The sequence below is a fragment of the Danio rerio genome, chromosome 14 (assembly GCF_052040795.2).
Source record: "Danio rerio strain M-AB ecotype USA chromosome 14, GRCz13ab, whole genome shotgun sequence".
Lineage (NCBI taxonomy): Eukaryota > Metazoa > Chordata > Actinopteri > Cypriniformes > Danionidae > Danio > Danio rerio.
Window position 1 is genome coordinate 2,692,501 of NC_141034.1, and position 10,000 is coordinate 2,702,500.

Consider the following 10,000-nt stretch of genomic DNA (forward strand, 5'->3'; position numbering starts at 1 on the left):
GAGTAAATCCATCTTTTTTTCAGTGCATGCTACACTCAAAACACTGCTGCTTGTTTAAACTAACTGTTTAAACTGAGCTAAAACAACACAGTTTGTTTAAGTTCTTTGGAGAATTTATTTGTTTTATGTTCAGTCCACTTAAATTTGTAAACCATTAAGTTAAATTAAGCGTTTTGTGTTGGAAGAACATGAAGGAATTGTGTTGGTCCAACTACCTGGTAAGGGGACTTGTAGTTCCCAGATTGCTTCGCGTGGGGTTGAATTAAGAGAGTGAAATGTTGACAATAAAAGCAATCTTAGGCGTTTAAAGTTAATAAAAAGACTTGTTAGAGTTTAATCTTCACCTTAGTTGGAATATTTAGAAGAGTGTAATGCTTTGAGTTTTGAGGTTACACACAATTATTATTATTTATTTTTTTTACTTGTTCAAACTACTTAATTAAACTGAACTTAAACAACACAATTCTTGAGATTTCATTGGGACAACTTAATGTTGCATGTTCAATCCACATACATTTGTTAAAAGTGTTAAGTTAACTTAATCAATTTGTGTTGGAACAACTTAAATGAATTGTGTGGAACCCTTCATTTTCTACAGTGTACATAAGCACCCATGCTTTGGGTGTTGGTAGCATTGGCAAAAATGCAGTTTGTTGCTTTGCCCAGTGAGCAATAACTGTCTTAAAATTTGATCTGGGATCAGTTTCAATCAACTGTATTTGAAAAAATGCTTAAAAATGGCACTTTTAGTTCATTTAGGATAACTTCAAATAGAACTAAGAGACTTTGAAATGTATGACACATAATAGACATACATGATATTATCAGACCTTCGAGTTTAAGTTAAATGGAAACACAAATGTATGTAAACTTTTATTTAATAAAAATCAAGTTGGACCAACTCAATTGAATTTAATTGTGTTAAAAAAAAAAAAAAAAAAAAAATATATATATATATATATATATATATATATATATATATATATATATATATATATATATATATATATATATATATATATAATTTATTTAATTTTTTTTGTTAGTGCTAAACAAGTTTATTGGATGGAAATATTGCCATTAATTAAATTTAATTCATCCAATGAGTAGTTTTTTTTTTTTTTTTTTAGTGTAGTTTCGTGACATTTATATTACTCTTCTTTTCTAAAACTTATTTTATCTTAAATTTTTTTTTTGAGGCCATTTATTTATTTAATTAGTTGGCAAGCAATGTAATAAGTCATAATTGCAAAGTTCTTTTACTTCTAAAGCGACATTCGATTTACACAAATATACATCATATTTTTATAAATAAACTGTTTAATAATTTAGATGCTAAACATTAGTGTAAAAATGAACATAAATCAAGAAGACTATTCTATATTAGCAATAAAAACATATTAAATGTACATTATCTTTGACATTTAAAGCACAAACACCATGAATTTGGTCATTTGCCCTAGCTACACTGAAATGAGTGTCTTATGGTCACCAACGCTGCTATTTAAACAGTAAACACAGAAATACTGAGTAAATATCATTGGAATAAAAATAAATCTGAATATGTTTTAAAGTCAATGACTCATTTAGTCCCTTATTTATGAGGGGTCGTCACAGTGGAATGAACCGCTAACTATTCCAGTATATGTTTTATGTAGCAGATGCCCTTCCAGCTGCAAACCCAGTACAGGGAAACACACTCTCACATTTAGACACACACTAATACACTGCGGCCAATATAGCAATTCACCTATAGCGAATGTGTTTGGACTGTGGGGGAAACTGGAGCACCCGAAGGAAACCCACATGTGGGGAGAACATGCAAACTCCAAACAGAAATGACCCAGCTGGGACTCGAACCAGCGACTTTCTTGCTGTGAGGCGACAGTGCTAACCACTGAACCACCACGTTTTGAAGTGTAAATTATACTCCATTTTCAGTGTCACTTGTACCTTCAGAAATCTAATATGATAATTTGCTGCTTAAGTAACGTCTGTGACACTTCTAATGATTTCAATCAACAATTAATCAGTTAAAACTGTTTTAAAATATCCCGAAAACAGAATGTTTGCAAAAAAAGAGGCAGAAAACCCATTTTAGTTGCCCTCCCCCACCTCTTTCTTTCCTGATGAATGTTTGCAGTCCAAGGTCAGGCGGTTACTGCTGCTATTACATGCTGTGTGTGTGTGTGTGTGTGTTTGTGGAAGCCATTTTAAAGAGCTGTGAAGTGGCAGTCAGTAAGGCGAATGCATTATTAATGAGAAACACTGGACCAAATACATGATCCTCGGCTAATGTTCTACCATCCTCCATCTCTCCATCTTCCTGTCTGCTTCTTCTCCCCTCCATTTCCACTTGCATATCAATGTCATTACTCCCTCCACTGATCATTTCCCTGTTGGACATCCAAAAAACCATGTGTTGTCTGCGATTGAAGGTTAGATGTTTGCCCTTGCAAGTGTCACTTTGGTTGGCTGTGCATTGCTAAAGTGTTCTGACCGACTTTAACACTTTAATATCCCTTGACGGAGCACCAATTTCTTGATGTCTGGGAGCTTGCACATCTTTGTGACCCTTTGAGCTATGCTCAGAGTCTCCTGGCAGGGTCACTTAAGCCAGGCAGGTTAAAGAGAAGAGGTCAAACAAAGTATAATCCGCTGGTCCTCGAGTCTAGAGATTTGGGCACAGTGTTAAAAACCTAGTCCCGTATAAAAAGAGATGTCTAGCTACAAAAAGAGCAACAAAGAGAACCAAAATGGTTGATGGGCAACTAGAACAGAAGCTACTCAAATGAATGTCAGTATTGGTAGCTGAAAGGAATCCATTGACAAAAGTCAATCCTGGGCTGCGTCCGAAACCGCATACTTCCATACTATATAGTACGCTAAAATCAGTATGCAAGCTGAGTAGTATGTCCGAATTCATAGAATTCGAAAATCAGTATGCGAGAAGTACCCGGATGACTTACTACTTCCGGCGAGACTCTGGAGTGTGCATCCCATGCGTGCTGCGCTATCCCATGATGCCCCGCGAGCGAATTTATGAATGGGAGTGAAGCGACGCAATTGACGCAGGTAGGTCGCGTGACCATGACAAAATGGCGGATGTAGTACGTCCGAATTACATTCATACTTTTCACATTCATACTGTATAGAACGTACTTTTCTAACGGCCGAGTAGTACGTTTACATTCAAATGCAGTACCTACTGACTAGTAGGCGGTTTCGGATGCAGCCCTGGTTTTCTGGACAGTGCGAATCCTGTTTAAAACTGGCTTATGTTCAACTAAACATTAGAATCTACACATCAATGGCATAAGTTTCCCCCCAAAGATGCAAATTAGTAGTGATGGTTAGTTCCTGAATGATTCGTTCATTTTGAATGAATCTTTTAGGTGAGTCTTCACAGAGATTGATTCGTTCATTAGCACACATTTGTGAAGGTGGGTTAGAAATTGCTTCCTGTCTCGAGTCTTCCATCGGGTTTGTGAAAGACTAAAGCCAATCATATGAAGTCAGAGCTGGAAAACGATTGGATCCGTTCATCTCTCCAATCTTCAGTTTGAGTCGTTGGTTCATCATGTGAAAGATATAATACATTAGAGAACAACATTATAACTTGAACGGCCTCTACGCTTATGTTTGTCTGTTTCTCCTTGTCCTGAGGTCTCCATAATCCTGGACCGGGCCGTATCCTGAGCAGATGCTGTGGTGGTCACGGAGAAGTGGAGAGCGGGAGACTGATTCCTGAAAGACCCCAGTGACAGAAGAGTTGACCCCGTGCATGGGCCAGCCTAAACACCCACGGGTGTCCTACTTAGACCTACAGCTTCTCCACAATGGACGTCCAGCGTTCTCCAGCCTCGGGTGCCTAGACAGCTCTGCACAAGAAGTTTGGCCAGAGGACAAATAGTTGTGCACAACTGAGCCTCATCTCTCTTGAGGTTTTTTTCCTTCACTTTCGTCAATTAGTGAAGTTTGTACCTCTTACCAGCTTTAAGATAGGTTTGCCAACACAATCTCACGGCAATTCGTAACTTTTTGATTTAGTGGCTAATTCGTATGAATTCGTACGATCTAATTCGTACAATTTAGTACGATTTGCTCATCCCCCAATGACGGTTGGGGTTAGGGGTGGGGTCAGGTGCCACGCCTCCTTTTTAAAATCGTACCATTTCGTACGACTGAACTCATACGAATTCGTACGAATTAGCCACTAAACTGGCAAAACGAAAAATACTTACGTTTTCTCGTGAGATCAGGCTGGGTTTTGCTCATCAGTGTTTGGACTTTCAGCAGTGAAAATTAAACCACACTGAACTAAACTAGACTGACACAGCTTACTAGAACTTCCATGTTAAGCTGCTTTGACACGATCTACATTGTAAAAGCGCTATAGAAATAAAGAATTGAAATGAGCATAAGCCAATCTAAATATGAGCAATCGAGCAAGTCACCGATGTAATCATCATATATCTACTTAAACGCGAGATGAACGCGAGAGCATCATCAATGTGGAATTAATTCTGCAGTGCTTTTTTTAGGAGCACATAAAAACAGGAATCCAATTAAATGCATGAAAATGATTTGCGTGGCTACATTAGCTCTCATTAAACCTTGCTGTAATTAGAAGGGAATCAGTGTACCACTAATGAAGATCGGAGGTCATTCAGTCACACACACACACACAGCCTTGACATATGTGAACAAGCTAGCCAGTCTGTTGTCTGCAATGTCCTTCGTTGCCATCATTTTGCCGACATGGCTGTAGGCAACACTTGAATCGCTGCATATGACCTACTTCTGCTTCCGTGGAAATTGTTGCTGTACAGCTGTACTGGTCAACTAGCGGCTGCTATATCTTTATTGGAGGATTGGATCGTTCAGAAGAAGTTGTAAACATGCGTTACCCATTACAGCCTAGTGGTTTATGTCTGTGTCAGCGTCAGAAGTTAAGAGAGGTAAAGATATTAGTCTAATAATAATATTATTATTTTCAAATAATCAGATTTTTCCTTAACTCTCTTAAAATGACATTGAGCTTTTATAATATGTTGGATTTCCTTTGCTAGATTCAGTCTTAGTTTGTGTACCTAATATTTTATTAGCCTGATATTGACAATTACAAAACAAGATAAAAGTACATTAAATGTAATGATTTAACAGACACGTTAGACTTTGTTTAACAAAACCTTATAAAATTAAAACACTATGACAGAGTCTAGAGTATAATTTAAGTACTGTAGTGGTTATTTTTTTATGTTTGCCACTTACTAATGTATATTTCATATATTTAAATCTTAACTTGTTGTGAAATATAACACATGATTTCTTTATACACTGCCTGACAAAGGTCTTGTCGATGGTCTCTAATATCCTGACTTCTAGTTGATGATTTGGAAAAGTGGCAGAAGGTGGATATTTCTGATGGATCATCTGTTGATCTGCATCCCAATCATCACAAATACTGCAGAAGACCTACTGGAACCAGCATAGACCCAATATTCTCATAGAAATCAGTCATGTTTGGTGAAGGAAAAGTCATGGTTTGGGGTTACATTTAGTATGAAGAGATCTGTAACATCAACAGCCTGAGATATCAAGACATTTGTGCTGCACATTACATTACAAACCACAGGAGAGGGCAAGTTCTCATACTTCAGCCTCCACATCAAAGATCCTGAAAGCAAAGAGGGTTAAGGTGCTCCAGGATTGGCCAGCCCAGTCACCAGACTTGAACATTATTGAGCATGTCTGGGGTAAGATGAAGGAGGCATTGAAGATGAACACAAAGATGAACTCTGGGAGTCCTGCAAGAAGGCTTTCTTTGCCATTCCAGATGACTTTATTAATCAATGATTTGAGTCATGTCAGAGATGTATGGATGCAGTCCTTCAAGCTCATGATGGAGTCAGACACAATACTTATTCCGTTTCCACTGCAGCTTGTCTTTATATTTTATACTGGACATTATGTCTGCTAAGTGTCAAGACTTTTGTCTCAGTAAAGTCAGACCTTACTGTCCGATATCATTAAAAATCAAGACATGATTAGATTTTATTTTGGTGAAATCAGTGTAATCTAGAGGCCTTCTCCTTTCATATAAGACTCTTCTCATACCAAATGATCAACTAGAAGTCAAGCTATTATTTGTTGTTCTTAAAACTTGGATAGACGACAAGACTTTTGTCAGGTAGTGTATATATACATTTTCCACTCTCTACCACTCTCTTACTTAAATAAACAAATAATTAGCATTTTTTTTTTACTTGCTTTAAAATAGATCAAAGTCTTACCTTTGCATTCCTGCTCTGAGGGACGCCGAATATCTCCAGTCTGAACTGGGAACTTTAGGCTGAGAAAAAAAACAAAGAGAGAAAGAGATAACATTAAGCACAGAGACAGATCAAAAAACCCAATATTGTCTCATTAATTAATCATGTACTTCAGGCATATGCACACACGAATATGGCTTTGGAGAAAGTGCTCAAGGTCAAGATTTCATTCGTGCCTGTCAGAATCACAAGCATTCATGTTCATTTCAGTTCCTCATCACCTAAAGCATCAGATCCAGCCGGACCAACTATTCAAACAAGCAGGCAATCTATCTATCTATCTATTCAAACAATCAAGGTCATAAAACCATGGAGGAGCAGTAGCAAAGGAGTGAGATCGATCTGACTGAGTTTCCTCAGGGAGAGAGAGAGAAACTGAGGCATATGTCTAGATAAAATGCACACGGTGTGTTAGTGAATTATACAGTGTGCAATTACTATTTAACTCTGAAATAAGATTATTAAAATTACTTTTCACTTTGAATGGAGCACTGGGAGAAAATGGAGCATTAAATTAAATGCATAAAATAAATATAAGGGGAGAGCATTTCTCAAAGCAACAACCTATTCACTTGGAATAGAAGTAAATATCACACATATTTTGTTATGCAAAATTATATATATATATATATATATATATATATATATATATATATATATATATATATATATATATATATATATATATATATATATATATATATATATATATTACAAATACATGTTTTTACATTTGATTTTAGAGTAAATTATACCGTAAATTTGTTCATTCATTAATTTTTCTTTGCCTTAGTCCCTTATTTATCAGGGGTCGCCACAGCGGAATGAACCGACAACTATTCCAGCATACATTTTACACAGTGAATGCCCTTTTATCTGCAATCCAGTACTGGAATACACCCGCACACACCTACAGTGCATGTGTTTGGACTGAGGGGTGAAATCAGAGCACCTGGAGGAAACCCACACCAACAGAACATGGAAACTCCACACAGAAATGCCAACTGGCTCAGCCAGGACTTGAACCAGCAACTTTCTTGTTGTGAGGCGACAGTGCTAACCACTGAGCTATCATGCCATCATGCTGCAAACTTCCTTTAATAAAATGAGCATTTTGTAAAAAAAGTCTGGGTTATTTAAACCTAACACTGGGTCAAATATGTACAAACACAACAGTTGATTTTAAAAATGTTACGCAAATGTCACGGTGGCGCAGTGGGTAGCACGATCACCTCACAGCATGAATGTCGCTGTTAAAGCTCCGGCTGGGTCAGTTAGCATTTCAGTATGGAGTTTGCACGTTCTCCCCGTGTTCGCATGGGTTTCCTTCGGTTTCCCCAACAAGTCCAAAGACATGCGGTATAGGTAAATTCAACAAGTTAAATTAGCCACAGTGTATGTGTGTGAATGCAAGAGTGTATGGGTGTTTCCCATTGTTGGGTTGCAGCTGAAAGGGCATCCACAGATTATTAGACTAAGCCAAAAAGAAAATGAATGAATGAATGAATGACCCAAAACTGGGTTAACAGAGACCAGCTTGTTTAGAGTGTAAGCTTTGCACAGCCACATAAAAACGCATGCATATTATCTGTGCTTTAAACCAATCTATTTGCCAACCATTTTCTCTCTCTCACACACACACACAACCACACCAAAACATCTCCTGGTGGACATCCGTCATTGTGAAATCCAATTCGAAGTGTAATCAGCAAGGCCTGCTTTTTCTCCAGCACAACACGCAATCACACACATCCATCATACGAGCCAGCAAAACAACAATAAAGCTGCCACCGGTCCTGCAGGAAGCATCATAAACTAACCCTAATCTCCAAACTGCAAAACTGCACAAACTATCATATAAAACACATTCCCAAATAAACACTGCGAATCCCCTGGACACGTTTGGACCAGTTGCAATGACCAAATTTTAACCTCTAATACGTATACTGTAAAACATTATATGAACCGTTAGTCCTGACAGAATATGTGTTAGGTCACTGTAACTTATTAAACTAAGTTAATCATGTTCTAAGTTAGTTTTATAAAACATGCAAGCTGTTTTGGGTCAGTTTAACGTACGGTGCATCACGAGAGTATTCATAGATCTTCACTTTTTCCACATTTGTTTATGTTACGGCCTTATTCCAAAATGGATTAAGTTCATTTATTTCCTCAACATTCTGTGCACAACACCTCATAATGACATTGTGAGAAAAGAGTTTTTGAAATTGTTGTAAATTTATTAAAAATTAAAAAGCTGTAAAATCTCATCTACATCAGTATTCGCAGGCTTTGGCGTGAAGCTTTAAGCTGAGCTCAGGTACGTTCTGTTTACACTGATCATTCTTGAGATGTTTCAGCAGCTTCATTGGAGTTCACCTGTGGCCAATTCAGTTGATTAGACATGATTTGAAAAGGCCCCAGGGTTGACAGTGCATGTCAAAGCACAAACCAAGCATGAAGACAAAGGAATTGTCTGTAGACCTCCGAGACAGGATTGTCTCGAGGCACAAGGCTGGGGAAGGTTACAGAAACATTTCTGCTGCTCTGAAAGTTCCAAGCACAGCGGCCTCCATCATCCGTAAGTGGAAGATGTTTAACCACCAGGACTCTTCCTAGAGCTGGCCGACCATCTAAGTTGAGTTATCGGGGGGGGAGAGAGAAGAACCTTACAGAAGGACAACCATCTGTGCAGCAATCCACCAATCAGGCCTGTATGTTAGAGTGGCCAGACGGAAGACACTCCCTGCCTGGCATCTAAAGGACTCTCAGACCATAAGAAACTAAATCCTCTGGTCTGATGAGACATTGAACTCTTTGGAGTGAACGTCAACTGTTACGTTTCGAGAAAATCAGCCGCCGCTCATCACCATGCTAACAGCATCCCTACAGTGAAGCATGGTGGTGTTGGCATCATGCTGTGGGGATGTTCTTCAGCAACAGGAACTGGAAGACTAGTCAGGATAGAGGGAAAGATAAATGCAGCAATGTACAGAGACATCCTGAGTGAAGACCTGCTTCAGAGTGCTCTCGACCTAAGACTAGACTTCCAGCAGGACAATGGCCCAAAGCACACCACCAAAATATCAATGGAGTGGCTTCACAATGATTCAGTGAATGTCCTTGAGTGGCCCAGCCAGAACCCAGACCTTAATCCTATTGAACATCTCTGGAGAGATCTGAAAATGACTGCACACTGCCGCTTCCCATCCAACCTAATAACACTTGAGAGGTGCTGCAAAGAGGAATGGGCAAAAATTCCCAAAGACAGGTGTGCCAAGATTATGGCATCATATTCGAAAAGACTTGAGGCTGTAATCGCTGCCAAAGGTGCATCAACAGAGTATTGAGCAAAGGCTGTGAATACTGATGCACATGTGATTTTACAGCTTTTTTATTTCTAAAAAAATTTGCTACAGTTTTAAAAAGTCTTTCTTCACATTGTCATTATGGGGTATTGTGTGTAGAATGTTGAGGAAATCCATTAATTTAATACATTTTGCAATAAGGCTGTAACATTAAACATTTTTTTGGAAAAAGTGAAGCGCTATCAATACTTTCCAGATGCACTGTATATAAGTTCAATTGACTAATAAATAAAAAACATTGGCTTGTAAATAAATAAATAAAATAACAACAAAATAATAAACCCAGATGATCCAAAA

General features: G+C 38.0%; 35 protein-coding genes across 35 annotated transcripts in view; all 35 read right to left on the reverse strand.

Moving 5' to 3' along the window:
• Positions 1 to 10,000, reverse strand: part of pcdh2a1 (protocadherin 2 alpha 1) — a 264,980-nt gene that overhangs the window by 24,911 nt on the left and 230,069 nt on the right. The window contains exon 2 of the mRNA NM_001024166.2: positions 6,297 to 6,355. Coding sequence (NP_001019337.2) covers positions 6,297 to 6,355 — 59 coding nt within the window. The remainder of the gene's footprint in view (positions 1 to 6,296; positions 6,356 to 10,000) is intronic.
• The window catches only part of pcdh2a2 (protocadherin 2 alpha 2), a 259,967-nt gene that overhangs the window by 24,911 nt on the left and 225,056 nt on the right, over positions 1 to 10,000 (reverse strand). The window contains exon 2 of the mRNA NM_001024167.2: positions 6,297 to 6,355. Within this exon, the coding sequence (NP_001019338.2) occupies positions 6,297 to 6,355 (59 nt within the window). The remainder of the gene's footprint in view (positions 1 to 6,296; positions 6,356 to 10,000) is intronic.
• Positions 1 to 10,000, reverse strand: part of pcdh2a3 (protocadherin 2 alpha 3) — a 256,777-nt gene that overhangs the window by 24,911 nt on the left and 221,866 nt on the right. Inside the window, exon 2 of the mRNA NM_001024168.2 lies at positions 6,297 to 6,355. Within this exon, the coding sequence (NP_001019339.2) occupies positions 6,297 to 6,355 (59 nt within the window). The remainder of the gene's footprint in view (positions 1 to 6,296; positions 6,356 to 10,000) is intronic.
• Positions 1 to 10,000, reverse strand: part of pcdh2a4 (protocadherin 2 alpha 4) — a 250,948-nt gene that overhangs the window by 24,911 nt on the left and 216,037 nt on the right. The window contains 1 exon segment of the mRNA NM_001024169.2: positions 6,297 to 6,355. Within this exon segment, the coding sequence (NP_001019340.2) occupies positions 6,297 to 6,355 (59 nt within the window).
• The window catches only part of pcdh2a5 (protocadherin 2 alpha 5), a 250,948-nt gene that overhangs the window by 24,911 nt on the left and 216,037 nt on the right, over positions 1 to 10,000 (reverse strand). The window contains exon 2 of the mRNA NM_001024170.2: positions 6,297 to 6,355. Coding sequence (NP_001019341.2) covers positions 6,297 to 6,355 — 59 coding nt within the window. The remainder of the gene's footprint in view (positions 1 to 6,296; positions 6,356 to 10,000) is intronic.
• Positions 1 to 10,000, reverse strand: part of pcdh2a7 (protocadherin 2 alpha 7) — a 244,558-nt gene that overhangs the window by 24,911 nt on the left and 209,647 nt on the right. The window contains exon 2 of the mRNA NM_001024172.2: positions 6,297 to 6,355. Coding sequence (NP_001019343.2) covers positions 6,297 to 6,355 — 59 coding nt within the window. The remainder of the gene's footprint in view (positions 1 to 6,296; positions 6,356 to 10,000) is intronic.
• The window catches only part of pcdh2a8 (protocadherin 2 alpha 8), a 241,085-nt gene that overhangs the window by 24,911 nt on the left and 206,174 nt on the right, over positions 1 to 10,000 (reverse strand). Inside the window, exon 2 of the mRNA NM_001009585.4 lies at positions 6,297 to 6,355. Within this exon, the coding sequence (NP_001009585.4) occupies positions 6,297 to 6,355 (59 nt within the window). The remainder of the gene's footprint in view (positions 1 to 6,296; positions 6,356 to 10,000) is intronic.
• The window catches only part of pcdh2a9 (protocadherin 2 alpha 9), a 220,067-nt gene that overhangs the window by 24,911 nt on the left and 185,156 nt on the right, over positions 1 to 10,000 (reverse strand). Inside the window, exon 2 of the mRNA NM_001024149.2 lies at positions 6,297 to 6,355. Coding sequence (NP_001019320.2) covers positions 6,297 to 6,355 — 59 coding nt within the window. The remainder of the gene's footprint in view (positions 1 to 6,296; positions 6,356 to 10,000) is intronic.
• pcdh2a10 (protocadherin 2 alpha 10) overlaps positions 1 to 10,000 on the reverse strand; it is a 214,655-nt gene that overhangs the window by 24,911 nt on the left and 179,744 nt on the right. Inside the window, exon 2 of the mRNA NM_001009587.4 lies at positions 6,297 to 6,355. Within this exon, the coding sequence (NP_001009587.4) occupies positions 6,297 to 6,355 (59 nt within the window). The remainder of the gene's footprint in view (positions 1 to 6,296; positions 6,356 to 10,000) is intronic.
• The window catches only part of pcdh2a11 (protocadherin 2 alpha 11), a 210,743-nt gene that overhangs the window by 24,911 nt on the left and 175,832 nt on the right, over positions 1 to 10,000 (reverse strand). Inside the window, exon 2 of the mRNA NM_001024150.2 lies at positions 6,297 to 6,355. Within this exon, the coding sequence (NP_001019321.2) occupies positions 6,297 to 6,355 (59 nt within the window). The remainder of the gene's footprint in view (positions 1 to 6,296; positions 6,356 to 10,000) is intronic.
• The window catches only part of pcdh2a12 (protocadherin 2 alpha 12), a 207,558-nt gene that overhangs the window by 24,911 nt on the left and 172,647 nt on the right, over positions 1 to 10,000 (reverse strand). Inside the window, exon 2 of the mRNA NM_001024151.2 lies at positions 6,297 to 6,355. Coding sequence (NP_001019322.2) covers positions 6,297 to 6,355 — 59 coding nt within the window. The remainder of the gene's footprint in view (positions 1 to 6,296; positions 6,356 to 10,000) is intronic.
• pcdh2a13 (protocadherin 2 alpha 13) overlaps positions 1 to 10,000 on the reverse strand; it is a 204,351-nt gene that overhangs the window by 24,911 nt on the left and 169,440 nt on the right. The window contains exon 2 of the mRNA NM_001024152.2: positions 6,297 to 6,355. Within this exon, the coding sequence (NP_001019323.2) occupies positions 6,297 to 6,355 (59 nt within the window). The remainder of the gene's footprint in view (positions 1 to 6,296; positions 6,356 to 10,000) is intronic.
• The window catches only part of pcdh2a14 (protocadherin 2 alpha 14), a 201,300-nt gene that overhangs the window by 24,911 nt on the left and 166,389 nt on the right, over positions 1 to 10,000 (reverse strand). Inside the window, exon 2 of the mRNA NM_001024153.2 lies at positions 6,297 to 6,355. Coding sequence (NP_001019324.2) covers positions 6,297 to 6,355 — 59 coding nt within the window. The remainder of the gene's footprint in view (positions 1 to 6,296; positions 6,356 to 10,000) is intronic.
• Positions 1 to 10,000, reverse strand: part of pcdh2a15 (protocadherin 2 alpha 15) — a 198,016-nt gene that overhangs the window by 24,911 nt on the left and 163,105 nt on the right. Inside the window, exon 2 of the mRNA NM_001024154.2 lies at positions 6,297 to 6,355. Coding sequence (NP_001019325.2) covers positions 6,297 to 6,355 — 59 coding nt within the window. The remainder of the gene's footprint in view (positions 1 to 6,296; positions 6,356 to 10,000) is intronic.
• pcdh2a16 (protocadherin 2 alpha 16) overlaps positions 1 to 10,000 on the reverse strand; it is a 192,768-nt gene that overhangs the window by 24,911 nt on the left and 157,857 nt on the right. The window contains exon 2 of the mRNA NM_001024155.2: positions 6,297 to 6,355. Within this exon, the coding sequence (NP_001019326.2) occupies positions 6,297 to 6,355 (59 nt within the window). The remainder of the gene's footprint in view (positions 1 to 6,296; positions 6,356 to 10,000) is intronic.
• pcdh2a17 (protocadherin 2 alpha 17) overlaps positions 1 to 10,000 on the reverse strand; it is a 189,288-nt gene that overhangs the window by 24,911 nt on the left and 154,377 nt on the right. The window contains exon 2 of the mRNA NM_001024156.2: positions 6,297 to 6,355. Coding sequence (NP_001019327.2) covers positions 6,297 to 6,355 — 59 coding nt within the window. The remainder of the gene's footprint in view (positions 1 to 6,296; positions 6,356 to 10,000) is intronic.
• The window catches only part of pcdh2a18 (protocadherin 2 alpha 18), a 184,942-nt gene that overhangs the window by 24,911 nt on the left and 150,031 nt on the right, over positions 1 to 10,000 (reverse strand). The window contains exon 2 of the mRNA NM_001024157.2: positions 6,297 to 6,355. Within this exon, the coding sequence (NP_001019328.2) occupies positions 6,297 to 6,355 (59 nt within the window). The remainder of the gene's footprint in view (positions 1 to 6,296; positions 6,356 to 10,000) is intronic.
• Positions 1 to 10,000, reverse strand: part of pcdh2a19 (protocadherin 2 alpha 19) — a 180,617-nt gene that overhangs the window by 24,911 nt on the left and 145,706 nt on the right. Inside the window, exon 2 of the mRNA NM_001024158.2 lies at positions 6,297 to 6,355. Coding sequence (NP_001019329.2) covers positions 6,297 to 6,355 — 59 coding nt within the window. The remainder of the gene's footprint in view (positions 1 to 6,296; positions 6,356 to 10,000) is intronic.
• Positions 1 to 10,000, reverse strand: part of pcdh2a20 (protocadherin 2 alpha 20) — a 176,289-nt gene that overhangs the window by 24,911 nt on the left and 141,378 nt on the right. The window contains exon 2 of the mRNA NM_001024159.2: positions 6,297 to 6,355. Within this exon, the coding sequence (NP_001019330.2) occupies positions 6,297 to 6,355 (59 nt within the window). The remainder of the gene's footprint in view (positions 1 to 6,296; positions 6,356 to 10,000) is intronic.
• pcdh2a21 (protocadherin 2 alpha 21) overlaps positions 1 to 10,000 on the reverse strand; it is a 171,860-nt gene that overhangs the window by 24,911 nt on the left and 136,949 nt on the right. Inside the window, exon 2 of the mRNA NM_001024160.2 lies at positions 6,297 to 6,355. Coding sequence (NP_001019331.2) covers positions 6,297 to 6,355 — 59 coding nt within the window. The remainder of the gene's footprint in view (positions 1 to 6,296; positions 6,356 to 10,000) is intronic.
• Positions 1 to 10,000, reverse strand: part of pcdh2a23 (protocadherin 2 alpha 23) — a 165,765-nt gene that overhangs the window by 24,911 nt on the left and 130,854 nt on the right. The window contains exon 2 of the mRNA NM_001024161.2: positions 6,297 to 6,355. Coding sequence (NP_001019332.2) covers positions 6,297 to 6,355 — 59 coding nt within the window. The remainder of the gene's footprint in view (positions 1 to 6,296; positions 6,356 to 10,000) is intronic.
• Positions 1 to 10,000, reverse strand: part of pcdh2a24 (protocadherin 2 alpha 24) — a 162,750-nt gene that overhangs the window by 24,911 nt on the left and 127,839 nt on the right. The window contains exon 2 of the mRNA NM_001024164.2: positions 6,297 to 6,355. Coding sequence (NP_001019335.2) covers positions 6,297 to 6,355 — 59 coding nt within the window. The remainder of the gene's footprint in view (positions 1 to 6,296; positions 6,356 to 10,000) is intronic.
• Positions 1 to 10,000, reverse strand: part of pcdh2a26 (protocadherin 2 alpha 26) — a 153,684-nt gene that overhangs the window by 24,911 nt on the left and 118,773 nt on the right. Inside the window, exon 2 of the mRNA NM_001009588.3 lies at positions 6,297 to 6,355. Within this exon, the coding sequence (NP_001009588.3) occupies positions 6,297 to 6,355 (59 nt within the window). The remainder of the gene's footprint in view (positions 1 to 6,296; positions 6,356 to 10,000) is intronic.
• pcdh2a27 (protocadherin 2 alpha 27) overlaps positions 1 to 10,000 on the reverse strand; it is a 105,128-nt gene that overhangs the window by 24,911 nt on the left and 70,217 nt on the right. The window contains exon 2 of the mRNA NM_001009592.4: positions 6,297 to 6,355. Within this exon, the coding sequence (NP_001009592.4) occupies positions 6,297 to 6,355 (59 nt within the window). The remainder of the gene's footprint in view (positions 1 to 6,296; positions 6,356 to 10,000) is intronic.
• pcdh2a28 (protocadherin 2 alpha 28) overlaps positions 1 to 10,000 on the reverse strand; it is a 100,632-nt gene that overhangs the window by 24,911 nt on the left and 65,721 nt on the right. Inside the window, exon 2 of the mRNA NM_001008484.2 lies at positions 6,297 to 6,355. Within this exon, the coding sequence (NP_001008484.2) occupies positions 6,297 to 6,355 (59 nt within the window). The remainder of the gene's footprint in view (positions 1 to 6,296; positions 6,356 to 10,000) is intronic.
• The window catches only part of pcdh2a30 (protocadherin 2 alpha 30), a 93,270-nt gene that overhangs the window by 24,911 nt on the left and 58,359 nt on the right, over positions 1 to 10,000 (reverse strand). Inside the window, exon 2 of the mRNA NM_001009593.2 lies at positions 6,297 to 6,355. Within this exon, the coding sequence (NP_001009593.2) occupies positions 6,297 to 6,355 (59 nt within the window). The remainder of the gene's footprint in view (positions 1 to 6,296; positions 6,356 to 10,000) is intronic.
• The window catches only part of pcdh2a31 (protocadherin 2 alpha 31), an 89,481-nt gene that overhangs the window by 24,911 nt on the left and 54,570 nt on the right, over positions 1 to 10,000 (reverse strand). Inside the window, exon 2 of the mRNA NM_001009594.2 lies at positions 6,297 to 6,355. Within this exon, the coding sequence (NP_001009594.2) occupies positions 6,297 to 6,355 (59 nt within the window). The remainder of the gene's footprint in view (positions 1 to 6,296; positions 6,356 to 10,000) is intronic.
• Positions 1 to 10,000, reverse strand: part of pcdh2a32 (protocadherin 2 alpha 32) — an 86,159-nt gene that overhangs the window by 24,911 nt on the left and 51,248 nt on the right. The window contains exon 2 of the mRNA NM_001009595.3: positions 6,297 to 6,355. Within this exon, the coding sequence (NP_001009595.3) occupies positions 6,297 to 6,355 (59 nt within the window). The remainder of the gene's footprint in view (positions 1 to 6,296; positions 6,356 to 10,000) is intronic.
• The window catches only part of pcdh2a33 (protocadherin 2 alpha 33), an 82,862-nt gene that overhangs the window by 24,911 nt on the left and 47,951 nt on the right, over positions 1 to 10,000 (reverse strand). The window contains exon 2 of the mRNA NM_001009596.4: positions 6,297 to 6,355. Coding sequence (NP_001009596.4) covers positions 6,297 to 6,355 — 59 coding nt within the window. The remainder of the gene's footprint in view (positions 1 to 6,296; positions 6,356 to 10,000) is intronic.
• Positions 1 to 10,000, reverse strand: part of pcdh2a34 (protocadherin 2 alpha 34) — a 79,329-nt gene that overhangs the window by 24,911 nt on the left and 44,418 nt on the right. The window contains exon 2 of the mRNA NM_001009589.4: positions 6,297 to 6,355. Within this exon, the coding sequence (NP_001009589.4) occupies positions 6,297 to 6,355 (59 nt within the window). The remainder of the gene's footprint in view (positions 1 to 6,296; positions 6,356 to 10,000) is intronic.
• Positions 1 to 10,000, reverse strand: part of pcdh2a35 (protocadherin 2 alpha 35) — a 76,027-nt gene that overhangs the window by 24,911 nt on the left and 41,116 nt on the right. Inside the window, exon 2 of the mRNA NM_001009590.3 lies at positions 6,297 to 6,355. Coding sequence (NP_001009590.3) covers positions 6,297 to 6,355 — 59 coding nt within the window. The remainder of the gene's footprint in view (positions 1 to 6,296; positions 6,356 to 10,000) is intronic.
• pcdh2a36 (protocadherin 2 alpha 36) overlaps positions 1 to 10,000 on the reverse strand; it is a 72,919-nt gene that overhangs the window by 24,911 nt on the left and 38,008 nt on the right. Inside the window, exon 2 of the mRNA NM_001009591.3 lies at positions 6,297 to 6,355. Coding sequence (NP_001009591.3) covers positions 6,297 to 6,355 — 59 coding nt within the window. The remainder of the gene's footprint in view (positions 1 to 6,296; positions 6,356 to 10,000) is intronic.
• The window catches only part of pcdh2a37 (protocadherin 2 alpha 37), a 69,811-nt gene that overhangs the window by 24,911 nt on the left and 34,900 nt on the right, over positions 1 to 10,000 (reverse strand). The window contains exon 2 of the mRNA NM_001443865.1: positions 6,297 to 6,355. Within this exon, the coding sequence (NP_001430794.1) occupies positions 6,297 to 6,355 (59 nt within the window). The remainder of the gene's footprint in view (positions 1 to 6,296; positions 6,356 to 10,000) is intronic.
• The window catches only part of pcdh2a38 (protocadherin 2 alpha 38), a 67,096-nt gene that overhangs the window by 24,911 nt on the left and 32,185 nt on the right, over positions 1 to 10,000 (reverse strand). Inside the window, exon 2 of the mRNA NM_001443866.1 lies at positions 6,297 to 6,355. Within this exon, the coding sequence (NP_001430795.1) occupies positions 6,297 to 6,355 (59 nt within the window). The remainder of the gene's footprint in view (positions 1 to 6,296; positions 6,356 to 10,000) is intronic.
• The window catches only part of pcdh2a39 (protocadherin 2 alpha 39), a 42,024-nt gene that overhangs the window by 24,911 nt on the left and 7,113 nt on the right, over positions 1 to 10,000 (reverse strand). The window contains exon 2 of the mRNA NM_001007762.4: positions 6,297 to 6,355. Within this exon, the coding sequence (NP_001007763.4) occupies positions 6,297 to 6,355 (59 nt within the window). The remainder of the gene's footprint in view (positions 1 to 6,296; positions 6,356 to 10,000) is intronic.